The sequence below is a fragment of the Dipodomys spectabilis genome, unplaced genomic scaffold (assembly GCF_019054845.1).
Source record: "Dipodomys spectabilis isolate Male_0828 unplaced genomic scaffold, ASM1905484v1 ptg000140l, whole genome shotgun sequence".
Taxonomy (NCBI): domain Eukaryota; kingdom Metazoa; phylum Chordata; class Mammalia; order Rodentia; family Heteromyidae; genus Dipodomys; species Dipodomys spectabilis.
The window spans coordinates 39,201,671-39,229,574 of NW_024870817.1; the positions used below are offsets into that span (position 1 = coordinate 39,201,671).

The window sequence follows — 27,904 nt, forward strand, 5'->3', positions numbered from 1 at the left end:
GCTTACTTAATTTTTTCCAAATCTTTCCATTTCCTAACAAATGGGGCAATGTCATTCTTTCTGATGGAGGCATAGAATTCCATTGTGTATATATACCATATTTTCTTGATCCATTCATCTACTGAGGGGCATCAGGGTTGGTTCCATATCTTAGCAATGGTAAATAATGCTGCAATAAACTGCACCAGAATCAACTCCAAATGGACTAAAGGCCTCAGAGTCAAATCTGACACTCTGAAAACATTACAGGATGGAATAGGAGAAACCCTAGGTCTCCTTGGCACAGGCTGAAATTTTCTTAATAGAGACCCAGAAACACAATAAATCAAAGAAAGGTTGGACAAATGGGATTGCATGAAGTTGCAGAGCTTCTGCATGGCAAAGGACATAGCTCGCAAGATTAATAGAAAGCCCACGGATTGGGAGATCTTCACTAGCCATACAACAGACAAGGGTCTCATATCTAAAATATACCTGGAGCTTAAAAAATTAAATCCTCCAAAAACAAATCTTCAAAGAAACAACTGCCCAATAAAGAAGTGGGCTAAAGACTTAAAGAGAAACTTCTCTGAAGAGGAAAGAAGGATGGCCAATAGACACATGAAGAAATGCTCAGCCTCCCTACCCATAAAAGAAATGCAAATCAAAACAACATTGAGATACCACCTCACCCCAGTTAGAATAGCTATAATCAAGAACTCCAGGGCTGGGAAGGTGGCTCAGTGGTAGAGCGCTTGCCTTGCATGCATGAGGCCCTGGGTTCGATTCCTCAGCACCACATAAGCAGAAAGAAAAACGCCGGAAGTGACGCTGTGGCTCAAGTGGTAGAGCGCTAGCCTTGAGCTGAAGAGCTGAGGGACAGCACCCAGGTCCAGAGTTCAGGCCCCAGGACTGGACTCAAAAAAAAAAAAAAAAGAACTCTAATTTAAACAACAGATGCTAGAGGGAATGTGGACAGAAGGGAACCTTACTGCATTGTTGGTGGGAGTGTAAACTTGTTCAACCACTCTGGAAAGCAGTATGGAGGTTCCTCAAAAGGCTCCACATAGAGCTCCCCTATGACCCAGCAATCCCACTTTTGGGCATTTACCCAAATGATCACAAACAAGACCACACTAAAGCTACCAGCCGACTATGGTTAAAAAAGGATTCTTTAGCCAGGAGCCAGTGGCTCATTTTAGCCACTCAGGAGGCTAAGATCTGAGGATCATGGTTCTAAGCCAGGCAGGTAAGTATGTGAGACTCTTTTCTCCACTAATCTACAAAAAAAAAACCTGGAAGTGGAGTTGTGGCTCAGTAGCAGAGCCCTAGTCTTAAGAAAAGAAGCTTAGAGACAGCACCCAGACCTTAGATTCAAGCCCCAGGACCAGCCTAGAAAAAAAAAAAAGGATTATTTACACAGTATTATGAAAAAAATATACTGCTACCAAGTAATGCTAAAAATTGCATTACTACCAAGTAATGCTTAAAATTGTATTGTGATTACTGAGTTCTCTTTAAAATAAGTGAGGAAAATCTAAGAAAAACTATTCCAGATATTCTTACCCAAAAGAAAATTTTCTGGCTTCCAAATAAATCTGGTTGATCAATTCTCGAGTTGGTGCTACAATAATACACTCTGGTTCCTGAAGCTCTTTAAAGCGACTTGCAGTTATTCCATCACGCATCAGATGAGCCAATATAGGCAAGAGAAAAGCCGCCTGCAAATTATATAGCCTAATTTACAAACTTACAATGCATTATTTTCTTCCTACATAAAGCTAATTCTTATGCCCTTACAGCCTTTAAGATTCTCTTAAAAGTTTTTAACTTCAAGGTAACATTTAAGTATTCACACTTACACAGCATTTGTCATAAAATGAAAATACTCATATATTCTAAACAGATTACTGTTATTAGCTTACAGAGGAATATGTAAATCTTATTAGCTACAGGCTACTGCATTTAGAAGTCTAAATTAGACTAATTAGACTTTGGAAGTAATAATAAAATAATCACAAATAGAAAAATAACTGGCCGGGTGCCTGTGGCTCACACTTGCGGTCCTAGCAATTCAGGAGGCTCACAATCTAGGGTCACAGTTCAAAGCCAGCCCAGGCAGGAAATTCTATAAGACTCTTATCCCCAATAAACTACTCAGAAAAATCTGGAAGTGGTACCATGGTTTAAGTGGTAGAGTGGTAGCCTGGAGCACAGAGACAGTGCCCAGATCTGGAGTTCAAGCCCCAGGACAGCAGAAGAAAATAATAATAATGATAATAATGATGACAACTGGTTTTTATAGGTAGTGCACAAATCTGGAAATTATCTGGATTTCTGAACATATCTTATTCAAGTTCTATCAGACATACAAATTTTGTACTATAGTGTTCTCATTTAAGCAAGTAAGGACCTTACAAAATCTAACTCCAAAGCCATGTTTAAATCACTCATTAGCTGCTGTATTATACAACTCACCTATTATAATTCTATGTCAGAGACTAAAACTAAAATGGTATGGACCAGGATTCTACAATTCTAGAAATAGTCTCATCTCATGGAAACCATATTTAACAAATAAATTCATCATATTAGTCTTAAAACCAACTTGATTTCATTAATTTCTTTGCAAATTATCACAACACGAGGCTACATTTAAGTAAAGATCTTATATAATACATATAGCTGTTTCTTATCTTTACCATTTGACTCGAAGTTTCTACTGGCTATATTACAGAAATTATTTTCTTCAATGTATCATACTGAGTCACACTGGGTGCTTTTGATGTTAATTTTGTTTTAGCTAATACTATGTCCCAAAAAGAATTAAACCCACTCAGAAATATACAACAAAACCCTAGAAATATTCCAAACTTTTTCCTCAGACGTTTACAAACTTAAAATCAGAAACAAAGTCATGAATATTTATGATAGGTCACTGAAACTATAAAATGTCTATCCAACCTATAAAAATTCTATACAGAGTTTAGACAGAGGGCAGAATACATTTGGAAAAATGACTTACAGTCTTCCCAGACCCTGTTTGAGCACAAGCCATCAAATCTCGTCCAGCTAATATAATAGGAATACTGTATTTTTGCACAGGTGTAAGCTTAGTATAACCAGCTTTGGCAATGTTGTTACTCAATGTTTGACAAAGATTAGCTTCTTCAAAAGTCTTTAAAAAGAAAAGAAAGGGAATGATTAGACTTCACATACCTATCATATGTACTTAATTTCAGAAACATATTCCATTTGAACTAGTTGGATGATTTTACTACATATACTAAAATTACCAATATGTTCCCCATTGAAAAGTAAGTATCCAAGCCGAGTGCTAGTGGCTCACATTTATAATCCTAGCTACTCAGGAGGCTGAGATCTGAGAATCCTGGTTCAAAACCAGCCTGGTCAGGAAAGTCCATGAGACTCCAATTAACCACCTAAAAAAGAAACTGGAAGTGGAGCTGTGGCTCAAAGTGCTGGAACACTAGTCTTGAGCACAAAAGATCAGTGCCCAGGCCCTGAGTTAAAGCCCACAACCAACAACAACAACAAAAAAGAAAAACAAAAACAAAAGTATCCTAAGTATGTTTATTATGGCTGATAGAACTATTCCCTACAGATGGTGTTCTCAAAACATTGTTCTGTCCCCTTAAACCTGTAAGATATCTATTATTTTTTTTAAAAGAATGCTAATCAGAAAAGAGAGCTCATTATAAGCTTAATTATTAACAGGAGACAGAAGAATCCCTCCCTCAACTCTCTTTAGAAAATCTACTCCCACAAAGGCACACACTTAGGAAGTGAAGATATCTAATCTCTAGATTTTTAAACAGTGAAGTTCAAAAAGAGTTCCATTCTAGTATGGGAAGTGAAGATGAACTTAGTAGTCTCTCTTTTGCCGCAACAATTAATTCTATTTAAATTAGTAGATATGTTTCTAAATTTCCAAAAAGACATTAGGTGCTAAAAATAATTCTGTATTAATATCAACTTAAAATACCATGCACTTTTAAAACCAAAGTATACTATCAATTTAGAAATAATACACTGACCAGAATTGCTTGTGGTGCCTCATGTCCAGATACTTCTACAAGAATAGTGTCATATTTGTCAAAGTTTATGCCTGTCTGATAATGTGCAAAGATGGAATCTTCATCCTCTGGTGGAGGAGGGGGTATGTAGGTCACTTTCGGTCCTTGGATTAAACAAAAAAAAAAAAAAGTTTACCTTCTGCCAACTAGCAGCATAAGAGAAAATAGAAAAAAATAACAAAATCAAGTTTGGGGCTTACCAGTAAAGTTCTCACTGTTCAAATTTTTAAAATTTAACTCCACATTATGTATTTTTAGTAAAATGCAATATATATACTCATAAGGATCATTCAAATGTCAAAATACCTTGAACATCACCACTTTCTCCTCCTTCAGCTTCTGACTTCCAAGAATCTTAAAAGTGATTAAGCCAAAAAGTGATAGTTTTTAGAAATCAAGAGGTAAAATGAGTCTCATTACAAATATCAAATTATCTAAAGTAAAAACTTACTCTTTCCAGTGCCTGTTATTACTTCTTCATTTAAACCTTTATAACCACCTATTAAAGAAATTCATAGTGACAGTCAAGATACAAAGTATACAACATCTTAATTTTTACTACTTGTCTTCAAAGAGGACAAGTCCTAGAAGTTCATACATCTTTAAAGGCATTTCTTAAAAATGATTGTGGAATGCTTGCTTAGCATGGGTGAGACCTGTGTTTGATTCCTAGCACTAAATAAAATTAGAATCCTGGTATTCAAAATGCTGATTTTATGCAGATGAGACTATATTATTTTTTACTTATGCAAAATACTATATTTTCTTGAAAAAAAACACCTAAAAATTCATCTTGAAAAGTACCCCCAAACTATCTCCAGTTTATGATTTGCTAGGGACTCATGGCTATGATGCACTACCAGCCAAGAGATGAAAAAAGTGAGGCAAAGCCTAGAGAAAAACAGGTGCAACCTGCCAAGAATATCCTCTTAGTGAAATCACAAAGTTAGGACAATGTAAGAGTAAGAAATGTTAACTACCACACTTGCTTATCAGAGACTCGATACCCAGAGTTTCATTGGGGAATAATAATGCATCTTCTTGGTGCATGTAATACAAAATTTCCAACTCTTGGAAGGAAAATTAAAATCCAGAAAAAACTATGTTGTTTGTAGAAATAAGTTCAAGTTCTCAGATACTAGCTGTAATGGTAATTTTAGGTTTCAATTTAACTAAATTAAGGATATACAGAAAACTGGTAGGCATTATTTTCTGGTTATGTTTATGAGAATATTTCCAGAAGAGATTGGTATTTCAATTAATGGACAGAAATGGGCAGGTGCCATCCAATGTATTGAGGGTCCAAATAGAACAGCCCTCTTCTGGAGCTGGCTGCCCTTCTTTCCCTGCCCTTAAGCATTAGAATCCTAGATTCTCCAGTCTTTGGGCTCCAGGTCTTTCATCAGCAGCTCCCAATCAGATTCAGGCCTTTGCCTTCAGAATGAAAGTTATACTAGTTTCCCTGGTACTAGGTCCTTGACAGTTGGCCTGAGTCATGCTACTGTATTTCCTGATTCCCAGCTTGCAGATGGCCTACTGTTTAACTTCTAGCCTCCTTACAAAGTGAGACAATTACTCTAATAAATTCCCCTTTCATTAATCTATATGCTGAGAACCCTACTTAATAATATACTAGCCAGAAACCAACTTTGTATAAGGATTTCCAATTCCATCTATTGGCTAATTCTATTTGAAGAGCAATTTGGTCTGCTAACTTTCTTCTATGAGCTATCTTTTCAACTTTTTTAGATAATAATAATCTATAATACTTTTAGGTACTATGATTGTCAAAGTTAATCAATACATAACATTTTTTACATGTGAGCTAATTTTCTGTACATGGTCTTGAAATCCTTCTTCATAAATGATGTAAGCATTAATAAATTTTTCTATACTGAAAAAAATGTAAAAATCCAAGGGCATGGAGCTGTTATAACATGCACTCAGACTACTGAGTACTGATAATTTTTTTGTTTTTGTTTTTTGTTTTTTTGGGTTTTTTTTTGGGTCCGGTCATGAGGCCTGAACTCTGGGCCTGGGTGCTGTCCCTCAGCTCTTCAGCTCAAGGCTAGCGCTCTACCACTTGAGCCACAGCGCCACTCCTAGCTTTCTTCTTTTTGCTTATGTGGTGCTGAGGAATCGAACCCAGGGCCTCTGGCATGCAAGGCATGCGCTCTACCACTGAGCCACCTTCCCAGCCCCAAGTACTGATAATTTTTTAAGACATCAAATATTTTTTTGTGCTTACAAATCATACATTTAAGTAATACCCTGAAAAAAGTTCAAAGCGAAAAAATCACAGTGAACTAACTTTATTCTTTAGACCAAATTACTTTTCATACTTATTTCAACACACAGATAAATATATTTCAATATTTAGCACCTGCACAGTATATCTTCGTGATAAAACTTTAGATACTTCTTAAATTTTTACTTAAGTATAAATGAAGATTCTAAACATCCTTATACAAGCAATTACAAATACATCTATAGTATAAAATTCCTATCATGAATGTCTAGATCAGAAAATAACCTGGAGAATATTAACAAAATTTTCAATACAGGGTATGTAAGATATTCCTTACAGTGTCTAAGGACAGTAACAATTACCTTTACAATCATTTTAATCTCCAATATATAAATCAAATAAGAACGTACCTCGTCCACTACCACTACCACTTCTGCTTTGGAAAGTGTCACCATTACCTGTAAGGCATTGTTTTACAGAATATTTAGCAAAAGCACAGATCCCTCTATTGCATGTAAATCAGTTTTTCTCTAGTCAATACTGAAAAACTTCTTAGAAATCCTTTAAATCTTTTTTCCCTAGATTTAAGTCTTACCTTTATTTGAACATTTTTCATCTATAATTGTGGGAGACTTTTTTCATTTCTCCTCAAATTGCACAAACTGTTTTCCTCTAACTTAGAAAGCTTTCTCTGAAAGCAATGCAAGCTTAATTTTTTGTTCCTTAAAAGTATATAATTCACATCTCATATTAACTGGTATAAAAGAAAAAATAACTATGGTTTACAAATTTTGAGAAGGCAAAATTATCCTTGTATTTTTGCCTATAGTTCCTACCAGAATTCAGGAGCTACCTCATAAACAGTTTAGGATTAGTTTTACTAATTAATACTTGTATAGAAATAATTTTCAGCAGTAAGTTTTGTCTTACCTGCACCACTTAAGGCTGGTCTTCTAGAACCAAAAAGACCACTGGTACGCTGTGTTCCCTCATCTTGATCGCTGTTCTCACTACCTTGTTTTGGGGGAAAAATTAAAATGGTCACTTTTAAGAAGTTTCTAATCTTATTCAGTAAGAAAAATTTGGGGGGAAAAATTTAAATTGTTACTTTTAAGAAGTTTCTAATCTTATTCAGTAAAACATCATGGTGTGGTTTCAGAAGTTAGAAGATGTAGGGATAAAAAATTACAATCAGTATTTTTCTAAGTACAGCACACAAATTATAAATATCTCAAATAATTGGACTAGTGGTGTGGCACAAGAAGAGAACTAGCTTTGAGTGTAAACATTTTTATTTAAATTATTTTATAAATAAATTAGGGACAACTGCATACCAAAATATTACATAAACAAAATCTATCTCCTCTTGAAAGTAGCTCTGTTACTACATCCATACACTTCACATTGCCTCATTTCACTGCTTCTTCTCCAGAATATAGCAGTTCTGTCCCACTGTTGCTAATAATGTTATCAATGAGGTATAGGATTTCTCTTCACTTTTTAGAAAAGATTAATCTGCTATGTATTATTAAATAGCTATTACAAATGTATCTGTTCTTAACTTCCAAAATCATTTATCTGTTCTCACCTGATAATAGACATGTGCTATTTTAATGATGACTTCTGAAGATAATAGATTAGTGTAGAAAAATAATGACTGAAAAATTTGAGGTAGGAAGCTACACTGACAAAAGAATATATATTGTAGGACAGAGCCACCTATGTATAAGGTCAGCCCTAGCAACATGGCAACATTAAACAATATGTAATACTAAAGAAATGGCTTACATAAATTTGAAATAATTCAGGTATTTCAATTTAACCAGTATGTAATTAAATTTGTGTCTGAAAATAACAATGTGATATATAATGTTGGTCATTAATTTATGTGAGCCAATGTGCTAATACATACTCATTTTAATCCTCTGAGCAAACTCATGTGATAATTTTTTTTATCATTTCCTTTTTAACAAATGGAGAACACCATTTACAATCTACTACTAACTTGGTCTTCCTATACCACCAAATCCTCCACGGCAACCTCGGAAACTACCTCTTCCACCTCTTCTGGGTGGCCCGGAAGCTTCTGATTCATTTCCATCTTGAAAGCCTACAACAGTAAATACACAGAAAAGACACAATAATGACACAATAAAAACAAAGTATTCTTGGAACCACAGTGACAAAATTTAAGCTATGTATAATTCAGTGGTTTTAAGTAAACACTTTAAAGCATAAATGGATAGTTATTAAAAAGAAAAGCCACAATTGACCTATGAATGTTCTCCTTCACTGATAGAAAAAACAATGCTTGCTTTGAGAATCAAAACTAAAAGGGGCTGGGAAGGTGGCTCAGTGGTAGAGCGCTTGCCTTGCATGCATGAGGCCCTGGGTTCGATTCCTCAGCACCACATAAGCAAAAAGAAAAAAAGCCAGAAGTGAGTGGCGCTGTGGCTCAAATGGTAGAGCGCTAGCCTTGAGCTGAAGAGTTGAGGGACAGCACCCAGGCCCAGAGTTCAGGCCCCATGACCGGACCAAAAAAAAAAAAAGGAGTAAAAGTGTCATTTGACTAAAACACTGAAAGTTGCCACAACTTCACAATTAACTGGTATTTCTATATTTACAGACAGATTAAATAAATCGTAGGCTTATGATTCCTCCTTATAGAAAATAACAATAAACACCTTTTCAAAGCACAGATAGGTAGACACATAAGTCTCATTTCCTAAATACAAAAAAATTGTGTGTGTGTGTGTGTGTGTGTGTGTGTGCGTGTGTGCGTGTGTGTGCGCGCGCGCGCGCGCGTGCGCGTGCGCATGCTTGAGCGACAGTCCAGGCTTGAACTCAGGGCTTGGGCCCTGTCCTTGAGCTTCTTTTGCTCAAGGCTAGTGCTCTACAACTTAAGCCACAGCTCTACATCTGGCTTTTTTAGTAGTCTCACAGACTTTCCTGTCCAGGCTGGCTTTGAAATACAGCCTCCTGAGTAGCTGGGATTACAGGCATGAGCAACCAGAACCCAGATAAAATAATTTTTAATTCAATTGATAACCAAACAAATTCAGTTCAAGTAAAATCTGATTCTACCTAGGTCAAAACAGTTTGCTCTAGATGTAACGGCAAACCAAAGTGACAATTACAGAGGAAAAAAAATTGAGAATCTGATTGTTGTCTACTTGTCTCCCTGGTGGATTAAGTAATCTTTATCCTTAATATAATTTAGATTAAATTTTCTCTCCCATTTATATATAAACTTTTTGGGGTTAATATTATCTTATATTTTTCTTATTTTCAACTCTGCAATGAAATTTGTTTCTTAGGTTTGTGGGTTTTTTTCTGGGGAGGAGGGGGTAACACGTATGCCTTCCATGTACATGTGGGGGCCAGTACTAGGGCTGGAATTCAGGGCCTTGCACTCTCATTTAACTTTTTCCACTCAATGCTGGTGGTGTAACCTGAGCCACACTTCTACTTTCAGCTACTTGCTAATTAATTAGAGTTAGGAGTCTCATGGACTTTTCTATTTGGGCTAGCTTTTACTCAACCTGTGATCCTCAGAGATTGCAGCCTCCTGAATAGCAAGGATTACAAAAGCTACCAGGGACTGGCACTGAAATATGTTTACCAATATTACAAGTAATGATACATAGATTTTGGTTTCTAACATCTTAGTTTTATAGTTTTTCCTTTAATGTTTGTTTCTTTAATGTTTTTGTTTTGTTAATCTTTCTACCTAATTTTACCCAAATGATGTAATATATTTTTATCAATTTCTTCATGAACATTTCAGAAATCTTTAAATTATTTTAAATCTATTTTTCTTCTTCAAAGTTCTATTAGACTTTCTCTGATTTCCTTTCAACTTAATCTATTTAAGAAATCTTTTAGTTTTTATTTTAGACAAGCTGACAAAGAACACCTATTATTTTTGTTTTTTAAATACCTAATAGTTGTTGCTCTTTTACATAATCAATACTTATCAGTTTATTGATATGTCTACAAATGAAACCATTTTTATCTTTTTCTGGTTCACTGATTCTTAATTTCTACTAATTTCTTTCTATATTTTTTACCTTCTTACTACTGTGTATGATTTAGTAATTCTTTCTGCAATGTTCTGAGAGTATTAAATACTATTATCTGAGTGGTATTATTTCTCCATAGCACCTAAATATCTGAGTACACTAGTTTGGGTTATCCTCAGCATTTGAATTTACCATTCTATATAATGACAATCTTTACTAAAGAAAAACTTCTGTTGCCAAGATATTGTACTTTAACAAGTAAATCTTTTCTTTTTTCCTCTCAAGCTTATTTTTTAATTTGGAAATACTAAGCTTTATATATATATATAATTATATATATATATAGGATTGAGCATGAGTTTATTTCTGGTTAATCAAGATTCTGTGCCTTTTTAACTCTGAGAAGGTCATATATTCTTTTTTAATATTCTTCATTCCATATTCTCTATCCTCTCCTTGGGTGATATTTTACTATATGATAGACAAGCAGGCATTCTTGGTCTATTTTACATATCTTTTAACTTTATTCTTATTTCCCATTTCCAATTTAGAGAGTTTCCTCCAGTCTATATTTTGATTCATTTATTTTATTCATTTGTGATTAATTTGCTTAACCCATACATTATGCTTTTACTTTTTCTGTAAGTATAAGATAGGTCCTTTTTAAACTTATCTTCTGTGTCTGAGTCAATGACTATACAAGGCCTCAGCATCTCTATACCTTAATGTCTCCAAACATTAATACATTTAAAGAAAATGCTTTTTCTTCAGAATTGATGGTAGTTTCTAGTTATGTTAGAACAGCAACTAGAACTGAAACATGGGTGTTATGTAGAATTATAAAGAGAGAAGCAGAAACTATTTCATAGAATCTTATAAATCATTTTTGTTAAAGAATAAGATACAGAGTTAAAGCTGGGAGATCCTGGCTCACTGTAATCTTATCAGGAGACTGAGACTAGGTGGATCATGAGTCAAAGCCAAACCAGGCAAAAAAGTCCATGAGACTCCATCTCCAACTAACCAGCAAAATCAGACTAGAAGCATGGATCAAATGGTCAGTAACAACTGTGGACAAGAAAGCTGAGTAAGAGCATCAGGCTCCAGTACAAGGCCCAGAGTTCAAGAAGCCCACAATGGCACAAGAAAAAGCACAACGTTAAAAATAAACAAAAGTCACACTTTTAAAATAAAATATCGAATTAAGAAGTCAAAAACAGACATATTAATGCTTTATAAAGTATCGAGTATGTACACTAATGTCAAAATAAAATATCTCTGGGAAGAAGAAGTTACTTGCTCCTTTGGGCTATCCAACAGTTCTTTTTTTTTTCTGGCATGAAATAAATGAGACAATGTTCCCACTAAAAATAAAGGTAGTCATATATACATAACAGAATAATTTTAACTTTTATAGTGACTAAGATATTTAAAAATTAACCTTTTTTTGGGTCAGTCATGGGGCTTGAACTCTGGGCCTAGGGGTTGTCCCTGAGCTCTTTAAGCTCAAGCAAGCACTATACCTTGAGCCACAGCACCACTTTCAGTTTTTCTGGTAGTTAGTTGGAAACAAGAGTCTTGTAGACTTTCTTGCCCAGACTGGCTTTACCGTGATCCTCAGAGCTCAGCCCCCTGAGTAGCTAGGATTACAGGCATGAACCACTGGTGCCTGGCCAAAAATTAACCTCTTTAAATGTCACTTTACGTCTAACATAACATTTTGGAGGAACAGTAATGAAAATCAAACCCAGGGTATCATGCATTTATTCTCCCACTGAGCTATAAGCCCAGCTTGAACATCAACTTACTTTGAAAGATAATAAAAGTCATATTCTGATGGAGGCATAGAATTCCATTGTGTGTGTGTGTATCACATTTTCTTGACCTATTTATATACTAAGGGGCATCTGGGTTGGTTCCTTATCTTAGCTATGGTAAATAATGCTACGATAAACATAATTGTGCTGGTAGCTTTAGTATGGCCTTGTTTGTGATCATTTGGGTAAATGCCCAAAAGTGGGATTTCTGGGTCATAGGGGAGCTCTATGTGTAGTCTTTTGAGGAACCTCCATACTGCTTTCCAAAGTGGTTGAACAAGTTTACATTCCCACCAACAATGCAGTAGGGTTCCCTTTTGGCCACTGATATTGCCCCATTTGTTAGGAAATGGAAAGACTTGGAAAAAATTATATTAAGTGAAATAAGACCCAAAGAAACATAGGTCCCATGGTTTCCCTTGTCTGCAATAACTAGTAGATGCCCAGGACAAGCAGAAGAGGTCAAAAGCTATGTAAATATGACCATATAACCTGATGCTAAGCAAAATGAACCCCAAGATAGGGACACAAGAGATTTTATCTTTCTTGTTATTCCTTTTAATGTACTTATAATATACTATGTAATTTTTAACAAGTTTTTTATTGTAAAAATACTGTACAGAGGGGTTACAGTTACATGAGCAAGGTAATGAGTATATTTCTTATCAAGTATTGTTGCCTCCTCCTTTGTTTTTCCTCTACCATCCTCTTCCCTCCCACCTCCACAAGTACTATGTAATTGATTTTTTTTGTTTGTTTCTTTGTATGTTCTTCCCCCATGGTACAACCCCTGCTGTCATTTTTCTAATTTGGGGAGGGGAAGGGAAATAACAAAATGCTGAAATAAAGATACAGTATGACCCATTGTAATAATGAGATGTACAAGACAGTATGTTGAAAACTAACTTTACTACTTTGCCGAGAGGGGTGGGTGGGTAGGATTTGGGGGGAAGGGATGGTAGGTAAAAAACAAAGGAGGGAGTAACAATGCTCGATAGGAAATGGACTCATTTCCTCTGTACAGTATCTTTACAATAAAAATTTTAAATTAAAAATATATTCAAATAGCATCTCAAAAAAGTCATATTCTTCATTTCATAAAGGACAGATCACAATCTCTTGCAGGTCTTGAAGATGTTTGGTAACTATCTTCAGAAAAGAAGTTCATAAATCACTTAACTCTTATGTAAAAGAAATGTAAGTATTTCTATCTTATAAACCACTTGCCAGAAATTTATCAACATCATTAAGCCTTCAATATACAAAATCCACTTGTATTTTACATACAATGAAACAAATAGAATGAAAATTTTAAGAGATAAGTACTACTGATTATCAATGAAAATGAAAAATAAGTAATTATACATTCTCCTACTCCCTAAAATGAAGAAAAGGAACAAAATTTTCAAAATTAAGTTTTATACAAAGGCTGGAGCAACTCGGGGGGTTGGGGAGGAAATACATACTGGAGATGAGCCAGGCACTGATGGCTCATACCTGTAATCCTAGCTTCTCAGGAGGTTGAGTTCTGAGGATTGTGGTTTTTTGACAGCAGCATGGGCAACAAAGTCCTTTACAATAGTATCTCTAACCAGGAAAAATCTGAAAGTAGAACCATCACTCAAGTGGTAGAGCTCTAGCCTTGAGCAAAAAAGCTTAGGGACAGCATAAAACTCAGGCTCTGAATTCAAGCCTTAGGACTGGCACCAATAATAATAAGGCTAGTGATTATAAACAGAAAATTTTGTGGCATTTTAATTTACTTTAGTCTCATTTGTTGGCTGTTCCACTGCTAGTTAAATGACCAAAAGATTTGAAAACAGAGACTCAAAACAACTGTAACATTCATAGCAACATAATTTACAATAGCCAAAATTGACAAACAAAATGGTGGCAAATATATACAATAGAATATTTAACCATAAAAAAGGAATATGGTTCTAATACATAGTATAATATGGGTGAATATTTAAAACATAATGCTAAATAAAATCAGTTGAGGAGGACAAGGTAAACATTATCATTCCAATTGCAGGCAAATTCATAGAGAATATAGAACAATAGAAGTGGCTCATATGGCTGGTAATCCTAGCTCCTGAGTTCTGAGGATCATGATTCTAAACCAGCCCAGAGAGGAAAGTCTGTGAGACTCTTATCTCCAATTAACTATCAAAAAGCCAAAAGTGAAGCTGTGGCTCAAATGGTAGAATGCTAGCCTTCAGCAAAAAGGGTCAGGCTCAGCGCTTAGGCCCTGATTTCAGCCCAAGGACATGCATATATGCACGCATATGCACACGTGCACACACACACAAACTCACAAAATTACCAGAGAGTAGGTATGAATTGTTGCCAAATGGGCATAGGGTAATAAGAGAGATGATGACTGCACAACACTGTGAACATACTTAACGTTATCAATTTAAAATAGCTTTAAAACTAAAACCAGAAGCCGGGTGCCGGTGGCTCACGCCTGTAATCATAGCCACTCAGGAGGCTGAGATCTGAGAATCGAGGTTCAAAGCCAGCCAGGGCAGGAAAGACCGTGAGACTCCTATCTCCAATAAACCACTAGAAAACTGGAAGTGGCGCTGTAGCTCAAGTGGTAGAGTGCTCGCCTTGAGCTGAAGAGCTGAGGGACAGTGCCCAGGCCCAGAGTTCAAGCCCCATGACCAACAACAACAAAAAAAAAAAACCAGAGGAGGATATTCTTAGGAGAGGATCACAAAGGCTCAATACCTATATTCATATGATCATATAAATGATGTTTATCAAAATGAACTTCAAGAAATGGAAACAATAGGTTTTTGTTATTTTGCTTTTTGTTTTTGTTCTGTTTTCCTTCTTTGTCGCTTTGTCTTGTATGCAAAAGTTTATCTAGTTGAGGGAGGACAGAAATGGTGAGACAAAGGGTGAACAAATGATACTCACTAGACACTCTGTTGAAAATGAACTATATAATTTGTAGGGTAGAGGGGTAAGGAGGGAAAAAAAACTAGGAGAAAACAAGGGAAAGGTGACACTGTTGTCTTACATAACTGTAACCCCTCTGTACATAACTTTTACAATAAAAAAATCCAATACAAGGAAAAAACTAGCATTTTAAACAGCTAAAAAGTCAAATTATAAGTATTTTCACAAAAAAGCAAAACCCTTCCCAAATTTAATGAAAAAGTATCCATCTGTGCATGCAAGTTCAATTGAAAGGTGGATAAATCCAAGAGCCATACCTAATGCATCAATATAAAGCAGCAACAAATGATACCAGGATATCTAGATATTTGCCAAAACAAAAACTTGCCTCAGCCGGGCGCCGGTGGCTCACGCCTGTAATCGTAGCTACTCAGGAGGCTGAGATCTGAGAATCGCGGTTCAAAGCCAGCCCGGGCAGGAAAGACCGTGAGACTCCTATCTCCAATAAACCACTAGAAAACCAGAAGTGGCGTTGTAGCTCAAGTGGTAGAGCGCTCGCCTTGAGCTGAAGAGCTGAGGGACAGCGCCCAGGCCCAGAGTTCAAGCCCCATGACCGACAAAAAAAAAAAAACTTGCCTCATACCATGTGTGCAAACAAACTCAAAATAGATCAAACACTTATATGTATGAGCTAAAACTATGAAATTTTAGGGTAGAAATACAGAAAAAAATCTGTATGATTTCAGATTAGCTAAATTTTCTAGATATGACACCCAACCACAAGCAGCTAAAGAAAAAAACATAAATCTGATTACATAAAAATTTCACTTTGGAAGTAGTGTTGTGGCTTAAGTGGCAGAGCACTGGCCTTGAGTGAAAAAGCTCAGTGGATAGCACCCATGAAGTTCAAACTTCATGACTGACCAAAAAAAAAATTCACTTTGGTACTTCAAAAGATATCATCAAAAAAGTGAAGACAACACGCATCAATGGCTGATTCCTGTCATCCTAGCTACTCAGGAGGCCACAATCAGGAAAATTGCAATTCCAGTCGAGCCAGTCGAGCTAGTCCAGCCAAAAAAAGTTCAAGAAACAACAGGAAATAAAAGCTGAGCACTGTGGTGTATACCTGTCATCCCAGCTATGGCAAGAAAATCAAACAGGAGACCCTATCTGAAAAGTAAGAGCTTAATAGAATTGAAATATCTCAAGCAGAAGACCTGCAGAAACCTCCTGAGTTGAAACCCAGTACTGCTCAAGTTTTTAAGTAAAGACAATTCAAAGGAAGGTAAGAAGATATTTTCAAATTATGCATCTGATAAGAGTGATAATGAGAATGTGTAAATAACTCATAAAACACTAAAAATCAAATTGCCAGGGGATACAAAGTAAAGAAGTGACACTGCCCAAAAATAAATATACTTATTACCTGACTTATGAAATGGTAATCCTTTGTATATCACACCTTAATAATAATACAAAAGTTAAATCAAATTTCCAACTATTAAAATGAACAATCTGCACACTGATTTCTCCAGAGATACACAAATGTTCAATAAATACATGAAACGCTGCTCAACATCAAAGTCGCCACAAAATGCAAACAAAAACTACAATAAGGTACCCACTTATATGCTAGCATCAAAGACAGACAATAATTAATATTGGTAAAGATGTGAAGGAACCAGAATCCCAGTACACTGAGACCAGGAATGTAAAATGATGTAGTTTCTATGGCAAACAATTGCTAATTTCTCAAAAAGTTAAGCATAAGGGCTGGGAAGGTGGCTCAGCAGTAGAGTGCTTGCCTTGCATGCCTGAAGCCCTGGGTACGATTCCTCAGCACCACATAAGCAAAAAGAAAAAAGCCAGAAGCGGTGCTGTGGCTCAAGTGGTAGAGCACTAGCCTTGAGCTGAAGAGCTGAGGGACAGCGCCCAGGCCCAGAGTTCAGGCCCCACGACCGGACCCCCTCAAAAAAAAAAAAAAAAAAAAGTTAAGCATAAGGCAAGGAGATTTTATTCCAGAAAATGAAGGCATGTTCAAAACCTTGCACACAAATGTTTATATAATGCTATAGCCAAAATTAGCTATGTTGGCCAAAAGTAAACTACCAACTGAAGCATCAAAAAAAAAAAAAAACAAAAAAAACCATGGTATATAATGGATGATAAGCTTTGATTCGTAGGCATTAGTGAGTGAAAATGAGTATGAGGAAGTAAGGTGCTAGCCACTGATGAACACACCAGGTCTATGGTTTAACTGTTGGAGTGCTTGCCTAACAAATGCAAGGCTCTGATGTCACGCCCCCCAAAAAAGAAGTAGAAGAAAAGGAAGGCGGTGGAACTGAATGGGAGGGGGTAATTAACAAAGACTACTAAATATTCATTTACTAAAGATTTAAAAGCAGAGAGCATCAAGTAAAGAATTTAAAAGTTCTTCATCACCAGAATTATTCTTATAGCTTTTCTAAATCAGTTTTATCAGCTTAGTATCTGTCTTAAACACAAATTGTTCAAAAACATTAAATTTTCCTTACCGCCTCTCTTGGAAAACCCTCTGTTCCATGTCTGATTATCTTCACAATCATTATTAGACTCTTGAATAAAAATTTAACATGTCAATAACACACAAATAATTGACTTTAAGGATAATATCTAAAGAATAGCACTGTTGCAAAGTAAATAATGTTTTCATTAAGTTAAAACTAAACACCTTAATTCTTATACCTTTAATTATAACGTAAAAAATATCTAATGCATCTCAGTATTAAGTATATAATTGAAAACTCACTATTTGCCAAGAGCTATTCTTACAAAACAATCTGAAAAACTCATAGATGTCAATTTGATACAATTTCAGGAATATCTAAACTATTAAGTAATCACTAGAAAAATATGGCTTTTTCTATTTAAATTGTCATTATATTCTAGCTAATGAAGAGGCTAAGATATGAGGATTTGTAATTCAAAGCCAGCCCAGGCAGGAAGATTCATGTGACTCTTCAGTTAATTGGCAAAAAAGCCAAAGGTCTGGCTCAAGTGGTAAAGCACTACCCTTGAGTCAAAAAACTAAGGTACATGGGGCTGGGAAGGTGGCTCAGTGGTAGAGTGCTTGCCTTGCATGCATGAGGCCCTAGGTTCAATTCCTTAGCACCACATAAACAGAAAAAGCTGGAAGTGACGCTATGGCTCAAGTGGTAGAGTGCTAGCCTTGAGCGGAATAGCTGAGGGACAACACCCAGGCCCAGAGTTCAGGCCCCACAACTGACAAAAAAACAAAACTAAACTAAGGGACAGGGCCCAGGTCCTGAGTTCAAGCCCCAGTATCAGCACAAAAAAATTAAATTGTCATATATTTTTCTGTATTCATTCATCTGAAATTATTCAAAAAATGAGATTAACAAATAACATTTTAAACAATTTTTAAAAACATTTTTAAAAATCAGATTGACAAGTAACATTTCTAGAGTTCAACTTCAAAAGCCTGCCTGAGACTTATCAGGAGAACTGATTAAAAATAATGTCCACGTCTATACCAACATTCTTTTCAGGCCCCGTTCCTGGACCGACAAGTACTCCAGGTGTGCCTTGAAAACTGGACAACTCTTTCAAAGAAAAGTCCCAGGGATCCAGTGGGAATATTAAATGGTATGGCCTTGAGGGCTGGACAGCCAAATTCTTAACAAAGAGACCACCCTTAGAAAGTGGTTGCCAAACCTGCAGAGAGTAATTCACAAGCTTTCCAGCACCTTCCTACTCCCTTCCCTTCCCCATTTTGATGTCCTTATGCAGGTTTTGTAGTGAAAAGGGTCAAGAATAGACCAGTACCGTGGAGGCAAGCATTTACAGTAAATTAAAATACCAAAGAAGGTAAGATGCTTGAAATTTTGAAATAATGGATGTGAATAGCCCACTGAAAGATGGAAACCTTCGGAAAAAAAAGTGCTTAACCTTGCCATGTGGCAAGAAAAAGAAGATATAATTAAACATTTAGAATATTAAAAAATAATAATAATGTCCAGACCCCACTCCAAGATTTATCCTCAAAGTGTAGAATGATAGCAAGTAATTAATAATTTTTCAAACTACTCCTGAGTAGCTAAGATTACAGAGGTGAGCCACTGGCGCATAGCCAAAATTTAAAGATTTTTATATTACTAATGTAACTTTAAGCATGGCAGAAAAGTCCAACAAAATCACATTTGTGAAATAAACAGATAGTGTTAAGTAATATTTGTACATGTCACTGATATTTAATATCTAAGGTTTTTATTGTGTGGTACAGAGCCTTGCCCTTCTAAACAAGCCCTCTAATCATCTTAGATATACCCATCTTTTGCTTTTAGTTCTACTTTTTGCTAGCCCCACCTCCTGAGAAGCTGGAATTACAGGTAAGCACCACATCTATCCTTTTTCATTTTTTCTTTTTTGGTAGTACTGGTGTTTGAACTCAAGGCTTCAAACTTGCTAAGCAGGCACTTTACCACTTGAGCCATGGCCCTAGTCTTGGTTGCTTTATTTTGGGGGGTTGGGTCTGACATTATTGCCCAAGGGCCAGGCTTGGATCATGATCCTCTTACCATAGCTTCCCAAATAGCTAGCAAAGATAACTGATCTTTGTTGGCTGAGATTAAGGTATGGCTAACTTTTTGCCATTGCCCACAGAGGAACCATGAGCCTCCCTATCTTCTGTTACCATTATGGGTAAAAAGCATGGTGCTGAGCTAAATACCTTTCTGAATATAACTGTTAGGAAGAGGAACTGGGTTTCAAATTCAACCTGGATTCCTTATCACCAAGTAGGCAAAACTAGAAATCAGGAAAAACTACCATAAATACGTTTTCAAGTAAGACCTTCTATCAGAATCTTAAAAACCCCCTCCAGGACTTGTCAACAATTTTGAGAATGAAAGAATTTGATACAAATTTCTTATTTTTGGTGAACTAAGAATAAAGAGAAGAAAGTAAACAGAAGTAGAGAGAACAAGTTCTCTCAAGTTCTATGGAAAACTCAAATGCATGCTTATATGTTTACAGAAATGATTCAACTTGGGAAAGACAGTTTCCCAGATAACAAGACAGAAATCTGAACAAACCATGGAACTCCAAAGTATACTATCTTATAAATATTCTATTGAAGCTGGGCACTGGTGGCTCCTACCTATAATCCTAGCTACTCAGGAGGCTAAGATCTGAAGATCCTGGCTCAAAAGCCAGCCCAGGCAGAAAAGTCCATGAGACACTATCTCAAATTAACCACCTGAAAACTAAGTGGAGCTGTGGCTCAAAGTGGTGGAGCACTAGCCTGAGCACAAAAGTTCAGGGACAACATCCAGTCCCTGAGTTAAAACCTTACCCCATGACCAACAATAAAGTTTTACTGAAAGCCAGATGCAGTGGTATATCCAGCAATCCTAGCACAAGTGAGGCAGAACAATCCCAAATTTGAGGATACGCTGGGTTTTTAGTTCCAGGCTAGTTTAAAGCTAAATAGGGAGAGTTTGCCTCCAAAAAAAAAAAAAGATTCCATAGATCAATAGTTTTTAAAGAACTGAATCCAAGTTTTTTAAAATACAGGCTTCATTCAAATCTATTCATTAGACATGAGAAAGAAAAGTTAATTATTGTAGTCTCTCTTCTGGGAATAGTATTCTATTCTCATCATTCTCTGTATTTCCCCAAACCAGAGTATCAATATCTTTGCCAAAAATGTTTTAAATTTTATTGGTAATTTACGTTGTTAAGAATCATCCTCCTAGGGGCTGGGAATATGGCTTAGTGGCAAGAGCACTTGCCTAGCATGCATGAATCCCTGGGTTTCATTCCTCAGTACAACATAAACAGAAAAAGCTAGAAGTGGTGCTATGACTCAGGTGGTAGAGTGTGAAGGTGCTATGACTCAGGTGGTAGAGTGTTAACCTTGAGCAAAAGCAGCTCAGGAACAATGCCCAGGGCCTGAGTTCAAGCCCCAGGACTGGCAAAAACAAGTCCTCCTCCTAGCCTTACTTTAGTCTAAATGGCCCCAGAGATATGAACAAGTGTGAAAGTGAAAAGTGTATTATGTTATAAAGATTTTATGATTACAACATTAATATATAGAGAGTGGAGCTTTAATTCTTGATTTGCTCTATTTGCCCCTTTTTCTGAAAATAGCACAATTTTCAAAAGTTGCACCTCATAGATTTTAACTAAAATAGACAGAAATGGGTCAAATTAGAATGCCTTAATTATTTACCTATAAATTAGTAACACCTTTCATTGGGGCTCATATAGCTGCTTTTTAAAACCTGATTTTAGAACTAGATGAGACAAAAATAATACTAATTTCCTTTTAGCATGTGCTGTTGACTTGCATTTTTTAAAATCACTATAAAAGCACCAAACTTACCTTTCCAGAAACCAGAGCTATCACCTTCTTCAAACTTATTATTTGAAAAACCTATACAAAATAAAAAATAAAACAAATTTCTGGAAAAAATTCTACATTTCTGTGTAACTTTCTGCCACCTTATCAATATATAGCTCCACACTCTTAAAATTAAAAGCAACTTTCTTTTCAGCAAATTTTATATTACTTGAAATGTTCTATCAGTATAGCAATATACTTACTGTTTAAACATTTTTGAGCAGGGTGCCAGGGGTTCACATCTGTAATCCTAGTTTCTTATGAGTCTGAGATTTGTAGGATAGAGTTTCCGGGCTAGCCCATACAAAAAAGTTCTCTAAGAAATATGCCCAGGCAGGAAGCCTGATTCTATGTCATTTAAACAAAAAAAAAAAAAAGCCAAAGGCACAGTTAGGAGTAAACTCACTCCTGCCTAGCAGTTCAAAACTCCAGAACCAGTGAGCAATGGTGGCTCATGCCTAAAAGCCTAGCTACTTAAAAGGTTTAAATCTGAGGATCAAGGTTTGGAGCCATCCTGAACAGACAAATATGAGAGACTCTAATCTCTAATTACCCAGCAAAAAAAGCTGGTAAATAAATAAACTTAAAACTTTACAAGTTAACACACAGTCTCATTTACAAAGGACAGTACAACTAATTTTTCAGTTAATGCAGAAATTCTGTTTTCTTTTTGTATAACATTTAACAAAAAAAAGTGTTACCAAGCTCCACTTTCAAATTTCTCATTTTACAAAAACCTATGTTCAATGTTTATGCATCTCTGGAACATACAAATATGCCCCTAAACTATTTTAGAAGCATGCATCAGTAACCATAAAATTTAAAATGTTTTGCCCATGTAATTTACTCTGTACGGTATTTTCACAATAAAAATTTTTTAATGTTGCCTCTTTAATAAAATGTATTAATGCAGACACACTAAAGGAACCAGATGTGGTAGTGTCTGCCTATAGTCCTAGCTATTTGAGAGACTAAGAGGGAAAACACTAGCAACAGTACTTTCAAGACCAGTCCAGGCCACATAATGAGACCCTGCTTCAGAGAGAAGAAGAGAGAGAAGGAAAAAAGGGAGGAGAAAGGAAGAAAGGGAAAATGAAAATAAATAAAAATAAACTCAGGGAATGTATATTTGAAAATTAAATGTCAATGTGGAATGCTCATCATCATCAATTAGTATTTAAAGTAAATGGGCTTTTTTGATACAAGTACTAATACTATCTGGAAAGCTTGTCATTTTATGTACAAAGTATATACATTTATCTCATTTAGTACCCCAAATTCAAAAAATATGAGGATCCTTCCAGCAATAAAATGCCATGGAAATTTAATATACAATTAGCATGTACTAGCAATTCCCTATAATCTCACTATAAAACTGAATGCCAAAATAATTTCCTTGAGATCATTACAAAATATATAAAAATAATCCCTAAATAAAGAATATATTCCATACAGTATTTTCACAATAAAAAAAGAATATATTCCAACAAAATCCAAGTTTTGAGTTACTTTACTTACTTAAATATTTCCAATCTTCAAAGTTGCCTGAGAAAATGACCATATTCTACTACCCCTCACAACTGCTGCTTCCTCATTTTCTCTCCCCCAAAAAAATCAGTGCTGATTGGGGGGGGGGGGGGGGAGGAGGGAAGGAGGATGGGAAGGGATGGGAAGGGTAAACAAAGGAGGAGGCTACAATGCTTGATAAGAAATGTACTCACTATCTTGCCCATGTAATTGTAACCCCTCTGTACAGTATTTTCACAATAAAAAAAAAGCAAAAAAAAAAAAAAAATCAGTGCTGAGTTTCCAAAATGCTTGGGAAAGTCTGCCACCTACCTACACATTAATAAACTTGATCTTAAACTCTAATTTTGACTTATAAGGTTTTTGTAAATATTAAGGAAAAAAAATGTAATTTCAAGACTTATACCAATTCTTTGCTCAGCTACAAATCTTCACATCTCACATGTTTGTATGTAATCTCTGAGTCTTGAGTAAAAGAGCAAAGACCAGGGTTCCTATGTAAATAAAGTTAATCTAATAAAAGATGCTATAGGACTGGGAAGGTGGCTCAGTGGTAGAGCGCTTGCCTTGCATGCTTGAGGCCCTGGGTTCGATTCCTCAGCACCACATAAGCAAAAAGAAAAAAGCCAGAAGTGGCGCTGTGGCTCAAGTGGTAGAGTGCTAGCCTTGAGCTGAAGAGCTGAGGGACAGTGCCCAGGCCCAGAGTTCAGGCCCCACGACTGGACCAAAAAAAAAAAATAATAATAAATAAATAAATAAATAAAGATGCTGTAGCAAGGAACATGGGTATCTTTCAAACAGGGAAATATAATAGAACACACATCCAAAGCAATGAAACTGCTGTTTCAAGCTATGACTAGGAAAAGGAAAATGGTAAGACTCCTTTGTGATCTTCATAAATTCTTGAGAAAGGCAATATACTTTATATGTACTTTAAAGGGAAATAGAAACCCTAAGATTGACAGTTAAGACATTTTGATTGTAAAGTATAAAAAGAAAAGTAGTTACCTCTGTTTCCAAAACCTTTTCCACTTCCAAAACTACCCATTGTGGGTATAGTCTCTCTTTTACTAAACTCTCCAACATCTGAAAAAGTTCATATGATTAAGTTCATTAACATACTATAATTGCATCAAAAACTTGAAACAAACATTTGAGGTAAGGGAAATATTAAATATGGAAAAAATAGTACAGAGGCAATAAAAATAGTACAAGGATATAAAATTTAAATTATGCTATCAAGATTAAAATAAATAAATAATGAAATACAGGTTTCTATTGTTATTTCCTTGGAGACCAGGAATTTCATTTCTTGATATCCTTTATGTTGAACACTTACTTTGATAGACCCAGCTATTATATTTGGCCCCTACATGAAAGTCATTGCTATTCAAACTTTATGCTGTTCAAAACTTTATACTTATGTCCTATTTATTAATTTCTATTATTTTTCTATATATCTGTCAGCTTTTCTACTTTTAAAATTAAGCATGACTTCTCCTTCACATTCTCTCTTCATCATTCCATACTATTTTCCCATATTAACTAAGCTTTGGCTTTACTTTAATTCTGAGCACCCAACATTTTTTTGGTGGTACCTGGATATAAATAAATCAATAACCAATTCACCTGTAAAGTTTTCCTTGAGCGTGCCCATCATAATCCTCCTTCTACATTTCCAATACCAAACTACCTCTACTTCTTTTCTAGTAATATTTCATGTATTTCTCTACCATTAAGAATCTTAGTCATACATAGGGTGATGCAACTACAGTTCCAGCTACCCAGGAGTCTAAGCATGAGGATTACTGAAGCTGAGAAGTTTGAAACTAATCTAAGAACCATTCTTTTAAAGAAAAATAATCTTACAGGTAGAGATTAAACATCAAGAAACTTCTTTCTTTGATGCTCTATCATTTGAACCACAACTCCAGCCCTGAATTTTGCTGGTTATTTTGGAGATAGAATTCCATGGATTTTTCTGTCCAGGTTTATTTCAGCATTGACTCTGTTTCTCAAACAGGATCTCGCTATGTAGATGAAGCTCTAGACCAGTCTTGAATGCATGACTCTGCTTTAGCCTTCTGATTGCTGGTATTAGGGACATGCACCACCACACCCAGCTCAACAGTTTTGTCATCAGAAAATTGGCAAAATCTGTCCCATGAATGGTTTTCTCACTGAAAATTGCTTTATCCTACAATATTTAGAAACCCACATCAAAATCTTATTTAAAATAGGAGTTTAAGTGTGTATATAAGCGTGTATATGTGTACATATGTGTGTGCATATATATACTTATATATACTCCTGAATATGATACTAGGTATTAATTCTTAGTAGGAAGTATAAAAATCATCATTTGAACCTCTTAACATAATTACATGGTCCAGATCTGAAAATGTTCACTAAATAAGTAGGCTCCAAAAGTAAAATGTATGTATATTTGAAAATTAAGTGTATTAATTATAGTAGGAATATTCCTTAATATAGAATTCAAATTTTTGTTAGCTGTACCTAAGAAAGTAAGTGTCCAAGTATCAATAAGTGTCCAATAATACAATGATGATAAAATGGCTGGAAGTATCAAAAAAATGAGGGTTTTTTTGGTCAGTCATAGGGCTTAACTCAGGACCTGGGTGCTGTCCCTTAGCTCTTTTGCTCAAGGCTAGCACTCTACTACTTTGAACTGCAGGACCACTTCCAATTTTTGAGTGGTTAATTGGAAGTAAGGGTTTCACAGGGAATTTTCTGCCTGGGCTGGCTTCAAACCTTAATCCTGAGATCTTAGCCTCTTTGAGTAGCTAGGATTACAAGTATAAGCCACTGGCACCTAGCCTCAAAAAGGTGGTGGTGGTGGTGGTTGACTAACTCTGGGCTTGAGTGCTGTCTCTCAGCTCTTCAGGTCAAGCACCCTACCAGTTGACCCACGGTGCCGCTTCCAACTTTTTCTGCTTATGTGGTGCTGGGGAATTGAACCCAGGGCCTCACAAATGCAAGGCAAGTACTCTACCACTGAGCCAACTTGCCAGTCCTCAAAAAGGTTTTTTTAAAAGATAAATTTAGGAAGTCGGATGCCGGTGGATAACACATGTAATCCTATCCTCTCAGGAGGCTGAGATTTAAGAATCTTGGTTCAAAGCCAGCTCAAGCAGGAAAGTCTGGAGATTCTATCTCCAATTAACCACCAGAAAACCAGAAGTGGCACTATGGCTTAAGTGGTAGAGCACTAGCCTTGAGCTGAAGAGCTCAGGGACAGTGCCCAGGCACAGAGTTCAAAGTCCCATAACCAACAACAACAACAAAAAAAAAGATAAATTCAGGAATTAGTGTTACATATATTTTTAGTATATTTTTTATTGTAAAGATACTGTACAGAGGAGTTACAGTTACATGAGTAAGGTTACATTTCCTATCAAGCATTGTTACTATCTCCTTTGATTTTTCCCTACCATCCCTTCCCTCCCCACCTCCCCAACTCCTCCCTCACCACCCCCCCCCGCAAAGTTATAAAGTTTTCAATATAGTATCTTGTACATCTTGTTATAATGGGTCAACCTGTATCCCTATTTAAGTATTTTGTTTTTCCCTTCCCCTCCCCAAATTAAAAAAATGTACATACAAGATGCAGGGCATTGGAATCAAATACAGTGAAAACAGGGGTTATACCATGGAGGAGGAACATACCAAAGAAACAAAAAAAGCACATAGTACATTATAAATACGTTAAAAACAATAGCAAGAAAGAAAAAACCACTTGTGTCCCTATCTTGGGGCTCATTTCGCTTAACATCACCTTTTTTTCTTTTTTTTACATGTTTTTTATTGTGAAAATACTGTACAGAAGGGGCTTAACATCATCTTACATGGTCATATGTACATAGCTTTTCACCTTTTCTGCTTGACCAAGAGAAACTTCTCTGAAGAGGAAATAAGAATGGTCAATAGACAGAGAAAGAAATGCTCAACTTCTCTAGCCATAAAAGAAACGCAAATCAAAACAATATTGAGATTCCACCTCACCCCAGTTATAATGGCTATAATCAAGAAATCTAGTAATAACAGATGCTGGAGGGGATGTGGCCAAAAGGGAACCCTACTACATTGCTGATGGGAGTGTAAACTTGTTCTAGCACTTTGGAAAGCAGTATGGAGGTTCCTCAAAAGACTCCACATAGAGCTCCCCTATGACCCAACAATCCCACTTTTGGGCATTTACCCAAATGATCACAAACAAGGCCATACTAAAGCTACCAGCACAACTATGTTTATCGCAGCATTATTTACCATAGCTAAGATAAGGAACCAACCCAGATGCCTCTCAGTGGATAAATGGATCAAGAAAATATATATATAGTGATATATATATATTAGTGGAATTCTATGCCTCCATCAGAAAGAATGACATTGGCCCATGTGTTAGGAAATGAAAAGACTTGGAAAAAATTATATTAAGTGAAGTAAGCCAGGCCCAAAGAAACATAGGTCCCATGGTTTCCCTTATTTGCAATAACTAGTGTTACATATATTGAAACTAACCATGGTACACACACCTCATAAAAGTCATACAGTTTTTAAGATAACATAACTTTCATCTTTTACTATATTAAAACAATGCAAAATCTTTGCAGCATTTTATATCTAGTTTAAAAATAGGTTACACAAAAGTATTTGGTATGTTATTATCTGCCAAATGGGTGCTTGTAGTTCTTCTTTTGTTGTTTTGTTGTTGTTGTTTTGAGATAAGGTCTCACTATATATCTGAGGCTATCCTTAAATTTACAATCCTCTACCTGAGTACTGGGATTATAGGCTTTTGCCTTTATTCTAAGTAAGTGTTGGTAGTTCAAAAAGTAAACTTAAAAACTTATGCTCTGGAAAATAATCTCAAACTAACT

General features: G+C 35.8%; 1 protein-coding gene across 1 annotated transcript in view; it reads right to left on the reverse strand.

The window, feature by feature from the left end:
• Ddx4 (DEAD-box helicase 4) overlaps nucleotides 1-27,904 on the reverse strand; it is a 57,783-nt gene that overhangs the window by 14,009 nt on the left and 15,870 nt on the right. Inside the window, exons 4-14 of the mRNA XM_042690901.1 lie at nucleotides 24,015-24,092; nucleotides 21,462-21,512; nucleotides 17,611-17,670; nucleotides 8,330-8,434; nucleotides 7,255-7,338; nucleotides 6,735-6,782; nucleotides 4,528-4,575; nucleotides 4,383-4,430; nucleotides 4,038-4,180; nucleotides 3,005-3,157; nucleotides 1,546-1,700 (exon numbers count right to left, since the gene is read on the reverse strand). Of these exons, the coding sequence (XP_042546835.1) occupies nucleotides 1,546-1,700; nucleotides 3,005-3,157; nucleotides 4,038-4,180; nucleotides 4,383-4,430; nucleotides 4,528-4,575; nucleotides 6,735-6,782; nucleotides 7,255-7,338; nucleotides 8,330-8,434; nucleotides 17,611-17,670; nucleotides 21,462-21,512; nucleotides 24,015-24,092 (973 nt within the window). The remainder of the gene's footprint in view (nucleotides 1-1,545; nucleotides 1,701-3,004; nucleotides 3,158-4,037; nucleotides 4,181-4,382; nucleotides 4,431-4,527; nucleotides 4,576-6,734; nucleotides 6,783-7,254; nucleotides 7,339-8,329; nucleotides 8,435-17,610; nucleotides 17,671-21,461; nucleotides 21,513-24,014; nucleotides 24,093-27,904) is intronic.